The following is a 24022-nucleotide window of genomic DNA, read 5'->3' as shown; positions in this document are numbered from 1 at the left end:
GTGTGTGTGTGTGAGGCGTTTTGGGTCTAGAAATGTTTGTGCATCCGTGTCTGTAGATATGGATGACTGGATGCATGTGTGTGGATATTTGTAGATGTGTGTGCATGTGTGTTTGTGTGTGTGTGTGTGTGTTTTTGTGTCTGTTTGTGTGTCTGTGTGTGTGTTTGTCTATGTGTGTGTTTGTGTGTGTGTGTGTGTGTTTGTCTGTGTGTGCGTGTGTCTATATATGTGTGTCTGTGTGTGTGTGTCTATTTGTGTGTCTGTGTGTGTGTGTGTGCGTGTGTCTATATGTGTATGTATGTGTGTGTGTGTGTGTGTGTGTGTGTGTGTATGTGTCTGTGTGTGTGTCTGTTTATGCTCATGAGATGTTTTGGGTCTGGAAACATTTGTGCATCCGTGTCTGTAGATACGGATGACTGGATGCACATGTGTGGATATTTGTAGATGTGTGTGTATGCACATGCATCAGACACGTGTGTGTGTCTGTGTGTGTGTGTGTGTCTCTCCCTATATATATAGAAGGAGTGGCTGTGTGGCAAGAAGCTTGCTTACCAATCACATGGTTCTGGGTTCAATCCAACTCCAAAGCACTTTGTCTTCTACTTTAGTCTCATGCTCACCAGAGCCTTTGTGATTTGGTAGATGGAAACCGAGAGAAGCCCATCATATACATATATGTATATATATCTCTGTATGTGTGTGTGTCTTTGTGTCTGTCTCCCATCACTGCTTGACAGCTTGTGCTGGTGTGTTTACATCCCTGTAACTTAGCGGTTCAGCAAAATAGACCGATAGACTAAGTACTAGCCTTACAAAGAATAAGTCGTGGGGTCGATTTTGTTTGACTGAAGCAAAAAAAGAATAACGTAAAGGAAACAAACAGTGTGTGTGTGTGTGTGTGTGTGTGTGTGTGTTGATCCCTCATTTGTCCCTTGTTTTTTGTATAATTTTGGATCAGGTGTGTGTGTGTAGGTAGGCATGGCTGTGTGGTAAGAAGTTTGCTTTCCAACCACATGGTTCCAGGTTCAAGCCAAAGCCTTGTGGGTTGATTTTGTAGACGGAAACTGAAAGAATTGTGTGTGTGTGTGTGTGTGTACTCTTTTACTTGTTTCAGTCATTTGACTGCGGCCATGCTGGAGCACTGCCTTTAGTCGAGCAAATCAACTTATTCTTTGTAAGCCCAGTACTTATTCTATCGGTCTCTTTTGCTGAACCGCTAAGTTACAGGGACGTAAACACACCAGCATCGGTTGTCAAGCGATGTTGGGACACACACACACACACACACACACACACACATATATGTATGTATATATACATATATACGACAGGCTTTCAGTTTCCGTCTACCAAATCCACTCACAAATCCGATGCTATAGTAGAAGACACTTGCCCAAGGGGTCGCGCAGTGGGACTGAACCCGCAACCATGTGGCTGGTAAGCAAGCTACTTACCACACAGCCACTCCTATGCCTATATATATTTATATATATTTGTGTGTGGGTATATATTTTATTGTTTCAGCTTGAGAGCTGTGGCCAGGCTGGGACACTGCTTTTTTATATGTATGTTTGTGTGTTTGTCCCACACCACCACATGATAACCAGTGTTGGCTTGGCCCTGTAACTTAGCTATTGTGGCAAAAGGACTCTAGTAAAATAAGTACCAGGCTTAAAAAAGAATAATTACTGGGGTCAATTCAATCACCCTAAAGCTTTTAAGATAGTGCCCCAGTAAGGGGCTGCAGTCTAATGACTGAAACAAGTAAAAGAATGTGTGTGTCTGCATGCGTTTGTATGTCTGTGTGTGTCTGCGTGCGTGTGTGTGTGTCTCTGTGTCTGCGTGTGTGTGTCTGCGTGCATGTGTGTGTGTGTGTGTGCGTGTGTGTGTGTGTCTGCGTGTGTGTATGTCTGCGTGCGTGCGTGTGTGTGTGTCTGTGCTAGTCTGCTCGTGTGTGTCTGTGTATGTGTGCCCATGCACCATGTGTGTGTGTGTGTGTATCTATGTGTATCCATGATCATGTTGCTCAGTGGTTAGTGCTGCATTCATTATTCTAAGACCGTGCTTTCAATTCTCAGCCTGGGTGATGCTCTGTGTTCTTGAGCCAAACAATTCACTTCATGTCACTCTTGTCCACTCAGCCATCAAAAATGAGTAATCCCAGGAGAGGCTGATGTCCCTGCCAGGGGATGATACATACGCCACAGAATTCAGAGAAAACTGGCTTTATGGGCCTATGACTTGGGAAGGACCTCTGATTTGTGTGTATGTGTGATTAAGGGGTTAATGGGGGGTGGTCCTGTATGGAAATCTGTGCATAAGTCTATGTACACATGGATGTCAGTGAGTGTACATATGTGTGTGTATTTGTGTGTGTGTGCATTCTCTTTCTCTTTTTCTTGTTTTAGTCATTTGACCGTGGCCATGCTGGAGCACCCCTGGACTTATTCTTTGTAAGCCCAGTACTTATTCTGTCAGTCTCTTTTGCCGAACTGCTAAGTGACAGGGACGCAAACACACCAGCATCGGTTATCAAGCAATGCTAGGGGGACAAACACAGACACACCAACATACACGCACACACACACACACACACACACACACACACACATATACATATATACGACAGGCTTCATTCAGTTTTTGTCTACCAAATCCACTCACAAGGCTTTGGTCGGCCTGAGGCTATAGTAGAAGACACCTGCCCAAGGTGCCACGCAGTGGGACTGAACCCGGAACCATGTGGTTGGTTAGCAAACTATTTACCACACAGCCACTCCGGTGCCTATATACATATATACGACAGGCTTCATTCAGTTTTTGTCTACCAAATCCACTCACAAGGCTTTGGTCGGCCTGAGGCTATAGTAGAAGACACCTGCCCAAGGTGCCACGCAGTGGGACTGAACCCGGAACCATGTGGTTGGTAAGCAAGCTACTTACCACACAGGCATTCCTGCACCTATGTCTAAATGTGCATGTATGTGTGTAACTATCTACCTACCTACCAAAAACCCTATCCCTATGCATGCAGACATATCTTGTATCTTGTACTTGTTTCAGTCAATAGACAGCGGCCAGGCTGGAGCACTGCATTTTGAAACGAAAAAAATTTTTTTCTTCTAAGCCTGGTACTTTTTTTTGTCAAACTGAAGTGTTTGACCCGAGCAAAACAAAAAACAAAAAAAAAAAAATCACTGGAGTTTAAAGGTCATGATCTGAATTTCCCCGAGTTCTCTTCCCCCCTGTCAGCATGCATTTTTTTTCGTATTTGTTTACATGTTGTTTTACACCTTTAAGACTTTTTTTTTTCATTTATGTGACCAGGTGTCGGAGTGGGGTTACAGGATCGTGTGAAGTATCCGAGTCTGCATCCCACTCACCCCCAGTCACAAAAATTGAAAAAAATAATAGTGTACTAGGTGTAAAATAATGTGTAGTAAACAAATATGAAGAAAAAGAATTTTGCCAAGGGACAGGGAAGTGGTGAGAGGACTCGGAACATTCCCAATGTGAATTTTCCGAGTCCTCTCTCTCACCCTCCGTTTGCCAGCACACCTTTTTTTTCATATTCGTTTACTACATGTTGTTGTACACCTATTGCACTATATACATATATATTTTTTTGCTCTGGTCAAGCACTTTAGTTCGACCCTTTTTCTATGGGTATCTTTTGCTGAACCACTAGGTTATGGGGATGTAAACACACCAACAATGGTTGTCGAGCGATGGTAAGGGAAAAACATAGAAATAAAGACACTAACACACACACACACACACACACACACACACACAACAGGCTTCTTTCAGTTTCCATCTACGAAATCCAATCACAAGGCTTTAGTCAGCCTAAGGCTATAGTAGAAGACACTTGCCCAAAGTGTCACACAGTGGGACTGAACTCGGAACCATGTGATTGGGAACCAAGCTTCTTACCACACAGCCATGCTTCCACCTATATAAATAATATAATTACATTTGGTATTTTAAATGTTATAAAACTTCTCGTAAATTAACTATTAATTGCCCTAAAATGTGTGTTTTTGTATATTTTATAAAGTATAAAGTATTGAATGAGGAAGTGCAATGGCCCAGTGGTTAGGGCAGTGGACTCGCGGTCAGAGGATTGCGGTTTCGATTCCCAGATTGGGCGTTGTGTGTGTTTATTGAGCGAAAACGCCTAAAGCTCCACGAGGCTCCAGCGGGGGTGGGGGTGGCGACCCCAGTTGTACTTTTTCGCCCAACTTTCTCTCATTCTTTCTTCCTGTTTCTTGAGTAACGCTGCGATGGACTGGCGTCCCGTCCAGCTGGGGGGAACACATACACCATAGAAACCTGGAAACTGGGCCCATGAGCCTGGCTAGGCTTTAAAAAGAGCGCATTTATTGTGGAGGCGCAATGGCCCAGTAGTTAGGGCAGCAGACTCGCTGTCGGAGGATCGCGGTTTCAATTCCCAGACCGGGCGTTATGTGTGTTTACTGAGCGAAAACACCTAAAGCTCCACGAAGCTCCGACATGGGGGTGGTGGCGACCCCTGTTGTACTCTTTCACCCCAACTTTCTTTCTTCCTGTTTCTTGGGTAATGCTGCGATGGACTGGCGTCCTGTCCAGCTGGGAGGGGATACATACGCCATATAAACTGGGAAAACCAGGCCCATGAACCTAGCTAAGAAAAAGTATTGAATATGTTTTCTGTATTTTACTAATAGTATTTGGTTAGTGTCAGGCTCACAGTCAGTAAAGGCACATGGCTAGGTGGTGAGTTTGATTCCCGGACCTGGCACTGTATTGAGTTCTTAGGCAAGACATTTTATCTCATGTTGCTCCAGTTCACTAAACAATAGAAATGAGTTGTGACTCCTCACTGGTGCCAAGCTGTATCGGCCTTTCCCTTGGATATCATCGGCGGCATGGAGAAGGGAGGCTGGTATGCATGGGTGACTGCTGGTTTTTCATAGACAGCCTTGTGCCTTGGAGGGGAACTTTCTAGGCCCATGAGCCTGGCTAGGCTTGAAAAGGGCTCAACTGGCCATAGAAAAATGCCTTGGTATACTCCATTGTGATCCTTGTGCCGATGCACGTAAAAGGCACCATCCGAATCGTGGCTGATGCCAGCGTCGCCTTGACGGGCTTCCGTGCCGGTGGCACGTAAAATGCACCAACCGATCGTGGCCGTTGCCAGCCTCGCCTGGCACATAAAAAGCACCCACTACACTCACGGAGTGATTGGCATTAGGAAGGGCAACCAGCTGTAGAAACACTGCCAGATCAGACTGGAGCCTGGTGCAGCCTTCTGGCTTCCCAGGGCCCGGTCGAACCGTTCAACCCATTGCTAGCATGGAAATCGGATGTTAGATGATGATGGTGATGATGATGATTTCTGTGAGCATGGAAAAGGTTGACATTAAAATGATGATAAAATGATGGCTAGTTTTGGATAATTCACTAAATATTCTTTTTTTTTTTTTTTTTTTTTTTTTTTTTGTTACAGAAGAGAGCGTTACCAATTCCCCTTTGTAGCTTTTGTTTGGGAACTGTGGAGCAGAACAGAGATAGCATTCCGGAGGAATTGATCTCCTGTGCTGATTGTGGCAATAGTGGTAAGTATCGCTTCTTTGACCCCTTGTCATCGCTGTTGTTCAGCCCTAGCTCAAATTTCATCCAAAGGACCTATTTATTCATTCATTCATTCCTGATGTCCCTAGTGTAATCTTTGTTGTTGCTGTTGTTTAGCCTGGGGCCAGCTTCTATCCAGCTGAGTGTTGATCAAAGCTGTGATAGGCTTGACCATCCCAATGTCCAGACATAGTGTATCCAGAACTGCAGGGTGTTTGGGCTTCATTTGACAGTTTGCATAAACGGGAAAGGAAAAAAAACACACACACACACACTTGAAAAAAATTAATAGAAATAGATTTGCTTATAATTTTTCCACTCTAACGAATTAGATGTTTATAAATTATTTGGTGTTTACAATAATTACAATTATTTATAAACATTGGACACTAAACTCTGCTTGCAAAAACTTATTGAGGCAAGTGAAATCGAAATCAAATTCGATGACTGGCATCAATGCTAGTGGAGCGCCTAAGAGCACCATCTGAGCGTGATCGCTGCCAGAGCAGCTGACTGGCTTTCGTGCCAGTGGCATGTAAAAAGCACTATTCATGCATGATTGTTACCAGTGTCGCCTTACTGGCACTTGTGCTGGTGGTACGTGAAAAAACATTCTAGCGAGGTCGTTGCCAGTGCCGCTGGACTGGCTCCTGTGCAGGTGGTATGTAAGAAACTCCATTTGAGTGTGGCCGTTGCCAGTACCACCTCACTGCCCCTTGTGCCGGTGGCACATAAAAGCACCCACTACACTCTTGGAGTGGTTGGCATTAGGAAGGGCATCAAGCTGTAGAAACTCTGCCACATCAAGATTGGAGCCTGGTGCAGCCATCTGGTTTGCCAGTCCTTAGTCAAATCGTCCAACCCATGCTAGCATGGAAAACAGACGTTAAACGATGATGATGATGATTTAATTATTAAATGGAAAAGATATCAAAAAAGCTATTTCTATTAAATTTTTTCAAAGATATAATGCTGTACCAAGAACTTTCTATTTCTTATTTTACTAATACATTCATATATATATGACAAGTTAAAAATAATGGCGATTACATATTTTTCCTTTATTAGAGCAAACTTGGCTCACAGTTGTTTCCAGTAGTCATTATAGGTACATTACTGATAGGTCTATTCAGTTGGTCTAAGGCCCGGATTGATAATCCCTCACTATTAGCTCTGTTATGTGTGTATATATGTATGCATGCATACATATATAAATAAAAGTATTTTAAAAATTAAAAAAAATATCAACTAAATTATGGATGGGAGATAACAGATTACTCAAAGTAGCTACCTTCGGCTTCCATCATGGCCTCAAGGTGGCTCTGGAACCTGTAATATGCATTCCTCACTGTCTCTGGGAAGATTTTCTAATACCCCATTCCTGATCACAGACTTTGGGAGGTCAGCACAGTAGATTTTGTTTGCTTTATATATATATATATATATATATATATATAACAATGTAACTACATAAGTACTGTTGGCAATTTCTTTTCCTGTTTGGACTTTCTCCTTTCCGATGAAGAGCTATGCTTGAATTGTCAAAAACTCTCTCTTTTTAACCAAGTGTCAAGCTATTACACTCCTTGTGCACATCCACTTGTTGTCTGGAGACCTTGTGCTTGAGCAGACCTATTGAGTCAAGTACATCACATCAAAATAAATATCAAAAGGAAATTGTAGTTGTGATACCTGTGCCGGTGGCACGTAAAAGACACCACCTGAACGTGGCCGATGCCAGCGCCGCCTTGACTGGCTTCCGTGCCGGTGGCATGTAAAAAGCACCAACTGATCATGGTTGTTGACAGCCTTGCCTGGCACCTGTACTGGTGGCATGTAAAAAGCACCCACTACACTCACGGAGTGGTTGGCATTATGAAGGGTATCCATCTGTAGAAACACTGCCAGATCAGACTGGAGCCTGGTGCAACCTCCTGGCTTCCCAGGCCCCAGTCGAACCGTCCAACCCATGCTAGCATGGAAAACGGACGTTAAATGATGATGGTGATGATGATTCGTTTATTTGAATTGACTACACACACATACACAAGGGGCTACTTTCAGTTTCTGCCTGCCGAATCCACTCAAAAGGCTTTAGTTGGCCTGAGGCTATAGCGAAAGACACTAGCTTATGGTTCTATGCCGTGGGACTGAACCCAGAACCATGTGATTGAGAAGCAAATTTCTTATCACACCTGTACCTATAATTTCTTATCATACCTGTACCTATAATTTCTTATCACACCTGTACCTATAATTTCTTATCACACCTGTACCTATAATTTCTTATCACACCTGTACCTATAATTTCTTATCACACCTGTACCTATAATTTCTTATCACACCTGTACCTATAATTTCTTATCACACCTGTACCTATAATTTCTTATCACACCTGTACCTATAATTTCTTATCACACCTGTACCTATAATTTCTTATCACACCTGTACCTATAATTTCTTATCATACCTGTACCTATAATCATGTTAATTGTGTTTAATAAATTTTTTTTCCTTTTCTTTTTTGTTGCAGGTCACCCATCTTGTTTGAAATTTTCCGCAGATCTGACATCGAAAGTGAAGATGTTACGTTGGCAGTGTATAGAATGTAAAATATGTTCTTTTTGTGGGAAATCAGGAAAAGAGGTTGGTTCCGTTCCATGGCCATTTTTACCTTTCACTCTTCACTCTAACCGTTCATCAGCTGTTCTGTCTGTCCTTGGCCCAGATAACCCCTGCATCTTATATTTTTTACTTGCTTCAGTCATCTGACTGTGGCCATGCTGGGGTACTGTTTACCAAACCACTAAGTCACAGGGATGTAAACAAACCAACAGCAGTTGTCAAGCAGTGGGGCTTCTTTCAGTTTGTCTATCAAATCCACTCCACCCACAAGGCTTTGGTCGACCTGAGGCTGTAGTAGAAGTCACTTGCCCAAGGTGCCATGCAGTCAATGTTTTATATATATATATATTATATATATATATATGTGTGTATATATGTATACGTGTGTGTATATGTATATATGTATACATGTGTGTGTATATGTATATATGTATACATGTGTGTATACATGTGTGTGTATATGTATATATGTGTGTATATATGTGTGTGTGTGTGTGTATATGTGTCTGTATATGTATGTGTGTGTGTATATATATGTATGTGTGTGTGTATATGTGTGTGTATACATGTGTGTGTATACGTATGTGTGTGTGTATATATGTATATATGTGTGTGTGTATATATGTATATATGTGTGTGTGTATATATGTGTGTGTGTGTGTGTGTGTGTATATATGTATATATATGTGTGTGTGTATATATGTATATATATGTGTGTGTGTATATATGTATATATATGTGTGTGTGTGTATATATGTATATATATGTGTGTGTGTGTGTATATATGTATGTGTGTGTGTGTGTATGTATGTATATATGTATATACATACACACACACATATATGCACACATATATATATATGTGTGTGTGTGTATACATATGTTTGTGTTCTTCATATTTTATGATATTGTTTTCTTTTTCTTCAGGATATGTTATTCTGTGATTCATGTGACCGAGGTTTCCACATGGAATGCTGTGATCCCCCACTTCACAGAGCGCCTAAAGGTAACGTACCTCTCTAATTGGTTAACGCTTTAATTTTCTTCATCATCTTCGTTATCATTGTCAATAAGGCACTGACCTGTCTGAACTATTAGCTAGCTGGGTAAAAATGCGTCTTGGCATCTTGTGAGTTAGTTAAAATGCCACTGAGGCTGACTTTGCCCTTCATCCTTTCGGGGTTGATAAAATTAGCCCCAGTCAAGTATTGGGTTGACACGTCCAAGACTGGTGCAGTCTTCTGCCGAGCCAGCACTTATCAAACTGTCCAACCCAAACCAGCATAGAAGGAGGGTGTTAAATGGTGTGGTAATCAAGGCGGTGAGCTGGCTGAAACGTTAGCACACCGGGCGAAGTGCTTAGCGGTTTTTCGTCTGCCATTACGTTCCGAGTTCAAATTCCGCCGAGGTCGACTTTGCCTTTCATCCTTCCGGGGTCGATTAAATAAGTGCCAGTTACGCACTGGGGTCGATGTAATCGACTTAATCCGTTTGTCTGTCCTTGTTTGTCCTCTCTGTGTTTAGCCCCTTGTGGGTAGTAAAGAAATAGGTGTTGTAATCACCTTCCACCTTCTCTCAAAAACAGATTGTCCTGTGCCAAAATTTGAAACCATAAATATTATTTACTGCTTTTACTAATATCAGTGGCACTTTAAAAGGGTCAACATCAGGTACTGGAGGACCTAAGAAGGCTCTAGGTGCAGACCATTCTTCTAGGCCCGACAATTAAAAATATTTTATAAAGATTACAATATCCAATGTGTCCTCTATGTTTAACCCTTTTGATGCTAATACACCTGGCATTGCCCCCATTTCTATAATACAAATACTCTTTTACTTGTTTCAGTCATTTGACTGCGGCCATGCTGGAGCACCGCCTTTAGTCGAGCAAATCGACCCCAGGGCTTATTCTTTGTAAGCCCAGTACTTATTCTATCGGTCTCTTTTGCCGAACCGCTAAGTGACGGCGACGTAAACACACCAGCATCGGTTGTCAAGCAATGCTAGGGGGACAAACACAGACACACAAACACATACATATATACGACAGGCTTCTTTCAGTTTCCGTCTACCAAATCCACTCACAAGGCTTTGGTCGGCCCGAGGCTGTAGTAGAAGACACTTGCCCAAGGTGCCACGCAGTGGGACTGCACCTGGAACCATGTGGTTGGTAAGCAAGCTACTTACCACACAGCCACTCCTGCGCCTATGATTTAAATTAAAACCAAAGTGATATAAATGAAAACCCTCCATCAGAATTTTGTGCTAGTTTATGTTCCAAACACTGGCTTTCTTCATTTTTAAAATTAATTGAAAGGAAAGCGATATACTTCAATAGAAATATGGTATTAAAAGTATTAAAGTGATCTTAACATGAAATTTTGTTGGAAGGTTTTTCATTAAGTTCCAAAACACCAGCTTAATAATGACAACTATTTTATGAAATAAAACTTCAACAAAAGGGTTAGAGTGATCTAAATTTAGAACTTTCCATCAAAATTTCAGGTTAATTAATGTTACAAACATCAGCTTAATGACAAAATTATTTTACTAAATTCTTCAATATTTTGCTCAGATTGGTTTCTTGGGCAAGACACTTCTTGAGCAAGACACTTTATTTCACATTGCTCCAGTTCACTCAGCTGTAGAAATGAGTCGCGACATCACAGGTGCCAAGCTGTATCGGCCCCTTTGCCTTTCCCTTGGATAACACTGGTGGTGTGAAGAGGGGTGGCCGGTATGCATGGGTGACTGCTGGCATTCCATAAACAACCTTGCACAGACTTGTGCCTAGGAGGGTAACTTTCTAGGTGCAATCCCATGGTCTGTGTCGTAACCGAAGGGAGTCTCAGGTTTCTTGGGCATTTTTTTCTCTTAGTAGGGATTACTTTAACACCATTCAAGTTTTATTATTCTGGCTCTTTTCTCTTTAGTTCTTTTGGCACCAACGTATGCTCAAACTTACCTTTTGGAAAGTGAGCTAAATTAAAAACTTCCATCAAAATTTCAGGTTAATTAATGTTCCAAACACCAGGTTAATAATGGCTAAGTTGTTTCAATTAATTTAGTAAAATTCTTCATTATATCCAGAAATTGAAACGAAAGCAATGCATTTCAAGAGAAGTATTTAGCAAAAGGGTGTTGATTGAGAGATTTGACTGCTGTTTCTAGACAGCTGTATGACTGCACAGCCACCTTTCGTTTCTTCATAAAGTAAATGCTCGAATGTCTTTCTCTGTTTTTTTAGGTGCGTGGATTTGTAAAATCTGTGATCCTCGGATTATTAAGCGGGGGAGAAGGGAGAGTGATGTGGTGGCAAAGGTAACGAGGAACAGTCCAAAACCAGTCAGGAATGGCATTGATAGAGTCAACCTACGACCCACTACAAAGAACAGTTCATTGAGGTAAGTTATGAGTACTGTATATAAAGGTTTGTTATGAAGTATTTAGGGGCTAAGTATGCCGTGTACAAGGGTAGTATTTTGATATATAGCGTCTGTGTGTGCTGCATACAAGTGTAGTATTTCGATATATATATATATATGAGCCTGGTGTGGAGGCGCAATGGCCCAGTGGTTAGGGCATCGGACTCGCGGTTGTAGGATCGCGGTTTCGATTGCCAGACCGGGCGTTGTGTGTGTTTATTGAGCGAAAATACCTAAAGCTCCACGAGGCTCCGGCAGGGGATGGTGGTGATCCCTGCTGTACTCTTTCACCACAACTTTCTCTCACTCTTGCTTCCTGTTTCTGTTGTACCTGTATTTCAAGGGGCCGGCCTTGTCACTCTCTGTGTCACGCTGAATATCCCCGAGAACTACGTTAAGGGTGCACGTGTCTGTGGAGTGCTCAGCCACTGACACGTTAATTTCACGAGCAGGCTGTTCCGTTGATTCGGATCAACCAGAACCCTCATCGTTGTAACCGACGGAGTGCTTCCATTCCATGAGTCTGGTGCAGCCGCTGGCTCTTCAGACCTCAATCAAACCGTCCAACCCATGCCACCATGGAAAACAGACGTTAAACAATGATGATGAGGGGCTGTGTTTAAGGGTAGTGTTTTGATGTATATAGAGGCTGTGTGTAAGGGTAGTATTTTAGTGTTTATAGGGGCTGTGTATAAGGGTTAAGTAATACTTAATAATTAGGGTTCAGCAAAGATTTGCTTTACCACATACCAAAGTTTAGAAATAGCAGCCAAAACCTTAGCTATTTCTTCTACTTTAAAAAGGGACTCCCAGAGAAACCAAAATACTTGAAGACCATCCATTTTGGTTTCTCTGGGAGTCCCTTTTTAAAGTAGAAGAAATAGCTAAGGTTTTGGCTGCTGTTTCTAACCTTTGGTATGTGGTAAAGCAAATCTTTGCTGAACCCTAATTATTAAGTATTACTTAAGTTTACCATAAAATGGTCCCTTTTTCATGCTGAATTCTACTTGGTGAAATTGATTACTTCTTAATTAATTACTTTTTACCCATTGTTATTATATATATATATATATATATACACATACACATATAAATAAGGATAAGATCGTTAATTTAAATATCGATCTTATCAAGTGGCCAGCATGGGAATAAAAACCTTTGAAGGTAATAATTATTATTAAGATTATAATTTAAGGTATCTAAGAGATACTGCCACGCTCGAAATAGCAGCCAAAACATGACTCTAAAACCACAGTAATTTTTTGCTAGTTTATTTTATCTTTTTGTCTTCTCTCTTGGTGCTGTATGAACATTTAATGTGGTTTTAGAGTCAGGTTTTGGCTGCTATTTCCAGCGTGGCAGTATCTCTCAGATACCCTAAATTATAATTTTAATAATAATTATATATATATATATATATATATACACACACATACATACATAGAGAGAGAGAGAAAAAGAGAGAGACTGTGTAAGGGTACTGTTTTGATGCATACAGGGGCTGTGTGTACTGCATATATAGTGTTTTGATGTATATAAGGGCTGTACGTGCTGTGTATTAGGGTAAAGGCTTTGTGGTGGCATGTACGGGACTGTGCATGCCATGTACATGAACGCTGTTTGTGTTGTACACAGAAACTGATGTGTGGGGCATTTAGGGGTTGCGTGTATATAGCGGCAGTGTATGGTGTATATGGAGGTTTTCTTTGGTGTGTGTAAGGGTTTTTTATGAGGCCTGTGTGATGTGTACATGGGGGGGGGGGCTGTGTGTATGGTGCATATTGGGTACACGATCCATGTGCGGTGCATATTGGGGTGTGCGGATATGTGTGATGCATAGAGCAGGGGTCAGTGGTGTGGTGTATACATGGAGGTGTCTGTGTGTAGCACGTGTATGGAGGGGCCGTATATGATACATGAGGAAGTGGTGTGATGTGTATATGGAATGTGCAGTGGGGTGGGGCAGGGCACTGTGTGTGTGTGTGTGTGTGCTGTGTATAAGGGTAGTGTTTTGATATATATATGTATAGGGGCTGTTTGTGCTATGTATAAGGGTAGTGTTTCGATATGATATATAGGGGCTGTGTATAAGGGTAAGGGTTTTGTGGTGGTATGTACAGGGACTGTGCATGCTCTGTACATGGAAGCTGTGTGTGGTTTGTACAGGGGCTTACTCTTTTACTTGTTTCAGTCATTTGACTGTGGCCATGCTGGAGCACCACATTTTAGTCAAGCAAATCGAACCCAGGACTTATTCTTTGTATTCCTGTTCTTTGCCGAACCGCTAAGTTACGGGGACATAAACACACCAGCATTGGTTGTCAAGCGATGTTGAGGGGATAAACACACACACACACATTCATACACATATTCACACACACACACACACACATATATATATATACATATATAGGTGGCGAGCTGGCAGACACGTTAGCGCGCCGGGCGAAATGCTTAGCGGTATTTCGTCTGTCGTTACGTTCTGAGTTCAAATTCCGCCGAGGTCGACTTTGCCTTTCATCCTTTCGGGGTCGATAAATAAAGTACCAGTTATGTACTGGGGTCAGTATATAATCGACTTAATCCCTTTGTCTGTCCTTGTTTGTCCCCTCTGTGATTAGCCCCTTGTGGGCAATAAATAAAAAGCACCATCCGAACGTGGCCGATTTCAGCGCCGCCTTGACTGGCTTCCGTGCCGGTGGCACGTTAAAAGCCCCAACCGATCGTGGCCGCTGCCAGACTCCCCTGGCACCTGTGCCGGTGGCATGTTAAAAGCACCCACAACACTCGCGGAGTGGTTGGCGTTAGGAAGGGCATCCAGCTGTAGAAACACTACCAGATCAGACTGGAGCCTGGTGCAGCCTCCTGGCTTCCCAGACCTCAGTCAAACCGTCCAACGCGTGCTAGCGCAGAAAACGGACGTTAAATGATTATGATATATACATATATAGGACGGGTTTCTTTCAGTTTCCATCTACCAAATCCACTTTGGTTCGCCCGAGGCTATAGTAGAAGACACTTGCACAAGGGTAGTTTCCTGTGGTGTGTACAATGGGTGGGAGGTGTGTGTGCTCCTTATGGAGGGCTTTGTGTGTGTGTGTGTGTGTGCAGAAGCTGTGTGATGTGTACTTGGCCCTTTTTGTATGATTCTGTGCTGTTGTAATTAGCTTACTGTTTTGTTGCTCATTGTAATTAATGTTATCTCTTGCCCTTCTTCAGGCAGTACACTTGTCCACGGTTAACCACACAACAGCAGCAGCAACAGCAGCAGCAGCAGCAGCAGACAGTACCTGCCGCAACGACAGCAGCAGCAGCAACAACAACCACAACATCAACAACAACAACAACAGCATCAACACCACCGGTCACACGAAGGGGGACTGCAGGTGCTCGACTAAAGGCCCAGAGAAGTACGAAGAGCAGAAGGTCGTCTACGTTGAACAGTTGCAGCGGTGCATCTGTGAGCGACAAGGGCCAGCTCTCCAACCATGACCACCACCACCATCCAACACATCCTGGTAAAGTACCCCCTCTTCAGCAAAATGGTGAACACTGTTCATCGTCGGAGAGCGACGAGTTGGAGAACGCTGGCCGGGACCAGGCGGACCCGACTGTGCCGCCGCCGCCTTCGTCGTCATCGCTGAACAGCAGCAAGCCAAAGGGGCTGTTTGATGGCCTCTCCCGCTTCTTTACCCCTTCAAACAAACGTAAATCTCGCGTGTCGTTGAACACATGTAACACAAACCCCTCCGTCTCTTCTTCTTCTTCCTCCTCCCTATCAATGACCCCGGTTTTGCCAGCTCTTGCTCTCATCCCCGACAATGCCACAACCACCAACACCACCACAACCACCAACACCACCACCACCACCTCTTCTTCTTCAGCTCCTTCCGTCTCTTCCGTTTCTTCTTCTTCTTCGTCTTCTCCTTCTTCTTCATCATCGTGTGTAAAGATACAGAACAAATCTCTTTCGGCTGTGCAGCAAAACTCGCAGTGTCAGAGTAATTCGCAGCAGGCTGCCAGCAAGATCCTGCGCAAGTCTCGCATGCTGCAGGCGAGCAAGGGCCGGAAGAAAGCAGGGGGGCCGCCGGGTAGCGGGCAGCTAAAGGGGCTCTTCGACGGCCTCTCGCACCTGTTCACCGCCCAGGGTGAGTCCCGCAAGCGTAACATACCCGTGTACACGCCGCCGCGCAGGATGCGCAGGGCGAGGAACAACAACAACAACAACAACAACAACACCGGCAACAACAACAACAACAACAACAACGATGCGTGCACCCCTGCAGGGGCAGCGGCGTCGGGCCCCGCTTCCGGTGTCCTGTCGGCTGCTGCCGTGGCGCCGGCCCCGGTGCCTGCTGCATCGCCGTTGACTGCACCGCCGCCGCAACCACCGCCCCCTCCTCCACCTCCTCCTCCCCAGCCTGCCCCTCCCTCTCGTTCACATTCGTCGTCAGTGCAGTCTGGTACTCACCGGCAAAGGACTCACGTGTCTCCGTCAGTAAAACCGCCGTCGTCTACTACCACCGCCGCCGCCACTACCACTGCGGCGGCGGCAGCAGCAACAACAACAACAACCACAGCAACGGCAACTACTGGTGTGACCACGTCTCGCCGTGCGGCTCACTCGTCGACGTGTGCCGCCACGGCGACTCGGGCGGGCAGCCGAGACGCGGCGTTGACGACGGCCGCCACAGCACGGGACAGTCCGGTGACGCGGACGCCATCGCAGCAACACCACCACCACCAACAACAACAACCAACACCACCACCACCACCACCACCTCCAGCTCATACTCCACCATCATTGTCTTCACCAACTCCACCACCATCACAACCCCCGCCACCACCACCGCCGCCGCCGACGCCGTCCAGAAGGGGTCGGGGTAGAGGGCGGGACCGCAACTCCTCCTCCTCCTCCTCCTCTACCTCCAAGTCTGATCTTGCAGCAGCAGCACTGACAACAGCAACAACAACTACAACTACAACAACAACAGCAGCATCAACAACCACCACAACACCACCACCACCACCTCCACCATCATCATCATCAACATCAACAACTATGGCAGTCCCTGGAAGTCTGGTTGCAGCAGCTGCCACCACGTCTACTACTACTGCCGCTGCTGCTGCTGCTACTACTACTATTACTACTACTACTACTACTTCTACTGCCACCATCACCACTACCACTTCTACTACTACTTCTACCACCACCGCTACCACCACCGTCGCCACTGCCACCACTACCACCACCACCACCGCCAACATTTCTCCCTCAGCCGACAAGCGTCACCGCGAAGTCAGAGACACACTCCACTCGACTGACACCACTGCAGTGACAGGGAGAGGGCGTGGACGGTCACGCTCTTCTGGTAAGAGAATGAAGAAAATTAGCGTCTTTTCTCTCTCGATGTGTTCTTTGAGTCATATCTATCTATCTATCTATCTATCTATATATATATATACACACACACACGCAGACAAATATATACACACACACAAATATTTATATACATATACAGATATATATATATATATATACATACACACACTCATATATATCTATAATTATATATATATATATATGCACACATAAATATCTCTACATATTTATGTATATATAAATATATATATATATATATATATTATTCTATATATAAATATCTGTATATATATGTGTGTGTGTGTGTGTGTGTGTATATATATATATATACACACACACACATATACATATCTTTATATATATATATATTATATATATATATATCTTATATATATATATATATATATATATATATATATACACACACACATATACATATATATAAACGCATATATATATATATATATAATATATATATATATATATATATCTATCTATATATATATATACATATCTATCTATATATATATATATCTATCTATCTATATATATATATATATATATACATATCTATATATATATATATATACATATCTATCTATATATATATATACATATCTATTTTTATGTATATATACATATCTATTTTTATGTATACAAATATACATATCTATATGTATATATACATATCTGTATCTATGTATACACATATATCTATATCTATGTATATATACATATCTATATCTATGTATACATACACATCGATATCTATGTATACATACATACATATCTATGTATGTATACATACATACCTGTATGTATGTATGTGTGTCTGTATATATATATATATATATATATATATATATATATATATATACACACACATATCTATATCTATGTATATATACATATCTATATCTATCTATGTATATATACACACACACACATATACATATATATAAACGCATATATATATATATAATATATATATACACTCACATATATATATATATATATATATATATATATATATTATATATATATATATATATACACACATATGTACACACACACACACACACATATATATAATCTATGTATATATCGAAATATACATTATTATATGTATATGTGTGCATGTATATATATATATGTGCGTGTATGACTGTGTTTATGTATAAATATATATGTATGCATGTATGAATGTGTTTATATATGTGTATATATATATTTACTTACATAATAGAGAAATGAATTAGAATAATATTTAAGTAAAGCAGGACTGCATTGAACATTTTAGGCTCTAGAATTTATATTTGACAGCTGTATTATCTTTTGTGCACACTATTACAAATGGTTTCACCATGCATGCTGATTCGTATGCTCTAAAGTTCATCCGAATGGAATGTCTTTGGAATTTTTAAGTAGTTATTTACATGTAGTGGACGCGCATGGCTTCGTGTTTAGGGGTTTTGGAGTCATGATTTTGCGATCGTCGTTTCAATTCCTGGACCGCGCGATGCGTTGTGTTTTTGAGCAAAACACTTCATTTCTCATTGCTTTGGTGCACTCAGATGGTAAACAGGAAGTAATCCTGCACTGGACCAGCGTCTTGTCTGGAGGAATATATATGGCAGAGAAACCAGCAAACCAGCCCTATGTTCCTGATGGAATAATGTGGATTAAATATATACTTCGTGGGAGCATTGGCAAGTCCCTTAACCCCTTTGGTGTCAGTGGGGTGTTGCTGCCATGCAGCGTATCTAAGGTGAGAAAGCCTTGTGGAGCCCGTCCCTCTCCAGGCTAAACTAATTTTTGCCAGCTGAGTGGCCTGGAGTAACGTGAGGTGAAGGGTTTTGCCCAAGAGCACAACAGATCAACCAGTCCAAGGATCGAAACCTCAGTCATACATTTGTCACCGCAACAATCTAAGCATGAGGCTACAGGTTATCAGTCCATCAAGGGGTTACTTATTTACAGCCGAGTGGACTGGGGCAATGTGAAATGAAGTGTTTTGTTCAAAAACATAACATTGCCCTGTCCAGGAATTGAAACCACAATTTTATGGTTGTGAATCCAACACCCTAACCACTAAGCAACACGCCTCCACTAGTGGTAATCATTTCTACAGCTGAGTGGATTGGAGCAAAGTGAAGTATTTTGCTCAAGAACACAACGGATTGCCCAGTCCAGGGATTGAAACCACAGTCTTACAATCGTATGGGAGCATGAAGAAATTAATTCAGAATGTCTATTCTTTAGTCTTTCATTCTTTTACTTGTTTCGGTCATTTGACTGCAGCCATGCTGGAGCACTGTTTGGAAGGGTTTTAGTTGAACAAATTGACCCCAGGATATATTTCTTTAGCCTTGTACTTATTCTATTGGCTTCTTTTTTGGCGAGCTGCTAAGTTACAGGAATATAAACACACCAACACCGTTTTTCAAGTAATGAAGGTGTGTGGGGGGGGGACAAATGCAGGCACAAACACACACACACACACCAGATTTCTTTCAGTTTCCGTCTACCAAATCCACTCACAAGGTTTTGGTCAGCCTGAGGCTATAGTAGAAGACACTTGCCCAAGGTGCCACACAGTGGGACTGAACCCAGACCCATGTGGTTGGGAAGCAAGCTTCTTATCACACAGTGACAAGTGTGCCTAATAAAAGCAGTGAGTGGAGAGTGTGTTCACTGACAAAATTCCGTGCTATATATATATATTACAGAGATGTACTTGCATAACAAGTGACCTGATCTGAGATCGTGTGCTAGAATGAAAATAATTGCAGCATGGATGGTGTTTATAAGCCATTTAAGAAACACACAAAACCCCATTAGATTCACTTCAAGAATTAAATTTAATTTTCCAAAATATTTTCGTCGTTTTGAGACCGCGACCTGTTCACTGACAAAATTTCCTTGCTAAAATATTAGAAATAGGATAGGATAATTTAGAAATGAAGCAGAACTCAATAGAAAATTTTTGGCTCTAGAATTTGTATTTAATATTTGGATTATCTTTTGCTCACACTACAACAAATGGTTTCACCACAATTAGTGAAATGGTATGGTTTAGGTTTGTCTGAATAGAATATCATGGGAATTTTTAACTAGTTATTTACGTATATGGGAGTGTAAAGAAATTAATTTGCAATGTTTTTCTTTTAAACCTTTAGCGTTTAAACCAGCCGTATCAGGTCCAAATATTCTACATGTTTTACGTTAAAACTGACCAAATTCAGCCTCTTAGGCCTATTGTGAAATGTCATTTTAAAAATATACTCTCACGTCACTGGAATTTAGAAGCAAAGAGATAGTGCAGGATTAATTCAAGTCAATTTGAATAAATAAGCATTATGCTTGATACAATACATCTGAATGCTAAAAGGTTAAATATGCTGGAGAGTAAATCAAGAGATGCTAAGCTCAATATTGTGAGATCAATTCTCACCAACTAACCTCCTGATCAAATGATTCTTTAGTTTTATTTATTTCAAGAAACAACTAGGTGGCGAGCTGGTAGAGACGTTAGCACACCGGGCAAAATGCTTAGCAGTATTTTGTCTGCTGTTACGTTCTGAGTTCAAATTCTGCCGAGGTCGACTTTGCTTTTCATCCTTTTGGGGTCGATAAATTAAGTACCAGTTACGCACTGAAGTTGATGTAATCGACTTAATCCCGTTGTCTGTCCTTGTTGGGCAGTAAAGAAATTAGAAACAGCTAGCTTTCTAACTCTGTTTTATGAAGTTCAACCTACACTAGTGAATGTGTGAAAAACAGAATAGGGAATTCTGAATAAAAACTAGTTTTTAAATATGGAATGGCTATGCGGGGCGGGGGGGGGGGTTCTACTAGAAGAAAATGGTAATCAAAGGAGTCGATACATAAAAAAATGGTTGATAGCTATTACTGTAAATACAAAAAACAATAATTTTCTTTAAACTTTAAAGCATAGTGATGTTTATATAAGGTGACAAATTTTGTAGATACTATAACTTTTATGAAGCTGGTGAAAATGTTTATAACCAAAATAATGTAAATCAAATAAAATGCAACTGTGTTCCCTGAATATATGTCCAGTGAATGGAAATTGCTTGCCAGGATCAGTGGTACATGCAGCTCCTGTTATATCTAGTTTTAACCCTAATGAAATTGAATTGTGTTAACTGCAAATAGATTTAAAGACAGTTTTGACTAACATAAATATACATTTTGAATAGTACAAATAATTGGAATTGTGTTGGCTTCAAATTTTGACACAAGGCTAGCAATTTTATGGAATGGAGTAAGTTGATTATATCGACCTCAGTGCTTAACTGGTACTTATTTTATTGACTTCAAAAAGATGAAAGGCAAATTCAGCCTCAACAGAATTTGAACTTGGAACAAAGCTGGATAAAATACTGCTAAGCATTTTGCCTAGCATGTTAATTCTTTTCTACTCTAGGCACAAGGCCTGAAATTTGGGGAGGGGGCTAGTCGATTAGATTGACCCCAGTATGCAACTGGTACTTAATTTATTGATCCCTGAAAGGAAAAAAGGTGAAGTTTACCATGGCGGAATTTGAACTCAGAACATAAAGACAGATGAAGTACCAGTAAGCATTTCGTCTGGCATGCTAGCATTTCTGCCATCTCACTGCAATATATTAGCAGAACACCTTGCTAGATAGAAATATATTTCCTGTCATCAAATGGCTGTCATCATTATCATTGTTTTAACATTTTGTTTTTTATCGGACAGAATTCTTTGCGATAGATTTTCTGACTTTGTCAGAAGTTAATATTCCCCCATGGACAGATAACATTTCTATAGGGGTTGCAAAGGACCAACATTGCTTGTATGACTGTGACACTCCTTTACAAATACCATGCTATGTCACACGAACTTCTTTACCGCGTATTCAATGCCTTAAAATATTTCTCAAACTAGGACTTCCAGAAACTAGTCCTCACATATACAATTAAACGTTTGTTGAAGCTTATGTATAATAGAGAAAAGCTACTGGTTTTAGAATACTGAACCAATCCTTAACCCTTTAGCATTTAAACCGGCCATATCCAGCCAAAAGTATTCTGCCTGTTTTATGTTCAGCATGGCCAGATCTGGTCTCTCACAAAACCCTACAAGATCATTTGAAAATTAACAGCTACCTCATCAAAATCTCATAGCTACAGATAATGCATGATTAGTTCAAAACAATATGGATAAAAAAGGATTAATTTTGGCAGAATAATGTGAACACTAAAGGGTTAAACAAGCAATCTGAATTCATTTCTTCATGCCTTCATACGTGTAGATACCCACTTAAAAATCTTGATGACATCCCATTCAGTGTAACTTAAAGGCATACTCTAACTTGGATTGCTTTATCTTTTGCGACATCTTTGCCTCATTCTAGCAGATTAGTGTCTGTGAATATGGATGTTGTGTGTTTAAAAGATGGAATTTGAGTAGAAAGAAAGAGCTTTGGTTTTATGATATTACAAAGTATCTTCAGAGAAGTAATATGATTTAATTGAAATAATTTATGTTGGAACAAAATTTCTGTGCATATATTTAAAACTCAATTAATTAAGGATCCTATGTTCCGAATATGTGTTACAAATTTATATAAGTCTCTGTGTATGTATGCATATATATAAAGTATATTTGCCACTTAAATGTGGGTAACCCTTAAGGGTGGATGGTACTGTAGCTTGTAGCCCCAGGAGGACACCTCCTCTAACTGGCTATTGACACACTTTCTGTGCCCTATCAGTATTTGCAAAGGGAAGCCATCCTTCCCATATTCAACCTGTATGGTTCAAACGGACTCAGGTAGCATCCACCCTTAGGGGTTAGCCACATTTAAGTGGCAAATATACTTCACAATGTTGTGCAGTCACTGTTTATACCTTGCTCAGAGATTTATTAGTTATATATATTTATATATATATATATGTGAGTAGAATATATATAAGTACATAACATACACATGAATATGTAAGGGAGTATGCCTATATATGTATAGATACATGAAAGTGTATATATGTATTTAGGTGTATGGGAATAGATGTGTGTTTATAAATGGATATATATATATATATACATACACACATACTCACATACAAAGAAAGAGACATCCATACATACGTGTATGTATGTCTATATATTTGTAAATGTGTATATATGAATATATTAAGATATATCTATATATATGTGTGTATATATGAGTATATAAATATGTATATCTATCTATCTATATATATTTATGCAGATATATACTATCTATCTATCTATATATGTGTGCAGCCCTGTGTGGCTAATAAAGAAACATATATATATATATATATTCATATCTATATGTATGTGTGTACACAGATGCCTGTATATACATGCACATTTGTGGATATATATATATATATATATATATATATAATAACAAAATAATAAATATATATATTTCTCTTCGTTTGCTCTTGGATGTGTTAGTACTGTGTTGTACTCATGACATGTAACTGTGCTAGAATCTGTGTCCATAGCTGTCCTTTTATGATAAACATGTCCTCTTCTTGAATGTCATGTCAACCTTGGAGTATTCTGATTCTTCAATTATTCCCTTCATCATGTACAAGTGGAGATAATTTAAGTTAATCAGGAAAATAATATTGTATGGTATTTAATACAGCTGTATTTGTCTATACACCACACACACTACCTGTGTGGTGTATATATATATATATATATATTATATATATAATCACAAAATAATAAATATATATATTTCTCTTCGTTTGCTCTTGGATGTGTTAGTACGATTGTTGTACTCATGACATGTAACTGTGCTAGAATCCTGTGTCCATAGCTGTCCTTTTATGATAAACATGTCCTCTTCTTGAATGTCATGTCAACCTTGGAGTATTCTTGGTTCTTCAATTATCTCCCTTCATCATGTACAAGTGGAGATAATTTAAGTTAATCAGGAAA

General features: G+C 40.8%; 1 protein-coding gene across 6 annotated transcripts in view; it reads left to right on the top strand.

Annotated features, from left to right (window-relative positions):
• LOC115225096 (histone acetyltransferase KAT6B) overlaps positions 1-24022 on the top strand; it is a 155618-nt gene that overhangs the window by 58490 nt on the left and 73106 nt on the right. For 5 of the 6 annotated variants that reach the window (XM_029796021.2, XM_036513985.1, XM_036513984.1 and 2 more), the window contains exons 3-7: positions 5492-5600; positions 8150-8262; positions 9169-9247; positions 11489-11645; positions 14886-17038. In XM_029796021.2, the coding sequence (XP_029651881.2) occupies positions 5492-5600; positions 8150-8262; positions 9169-9247; positions 11489-11645; positions 14886-17038 (2611 nt within the window). The remainder of the gene's footprint in view (positions 1-5491; positions 5601-8149; positions 8263-9168; positions 9248-11488; positions 11646-14885; positions 17039-24022) is intronic. The other variant, XM_029796023.2, reaches the window with a different exon arrangement.

The sequence above is a fragment of the Octopus sinensis genome, linkage group LG27 (assembly GCF_006345805.1).
Source record: "Octopus sinensis linkage group LG27, ASM634580v1, whole genome shotgun sequence".
Taxonomy (NCBI): domain Eukaryota; kingdom Metazoa; phylum Mollusca; class Cephalopoda; order Octopoda; family Octopodidae; genus Octopus; species Octopus sinensis.
Note: the sequence above shows the minus strand (reverse complement) of the source record. Positions and strands in the feature narration are given on the sequence as shown.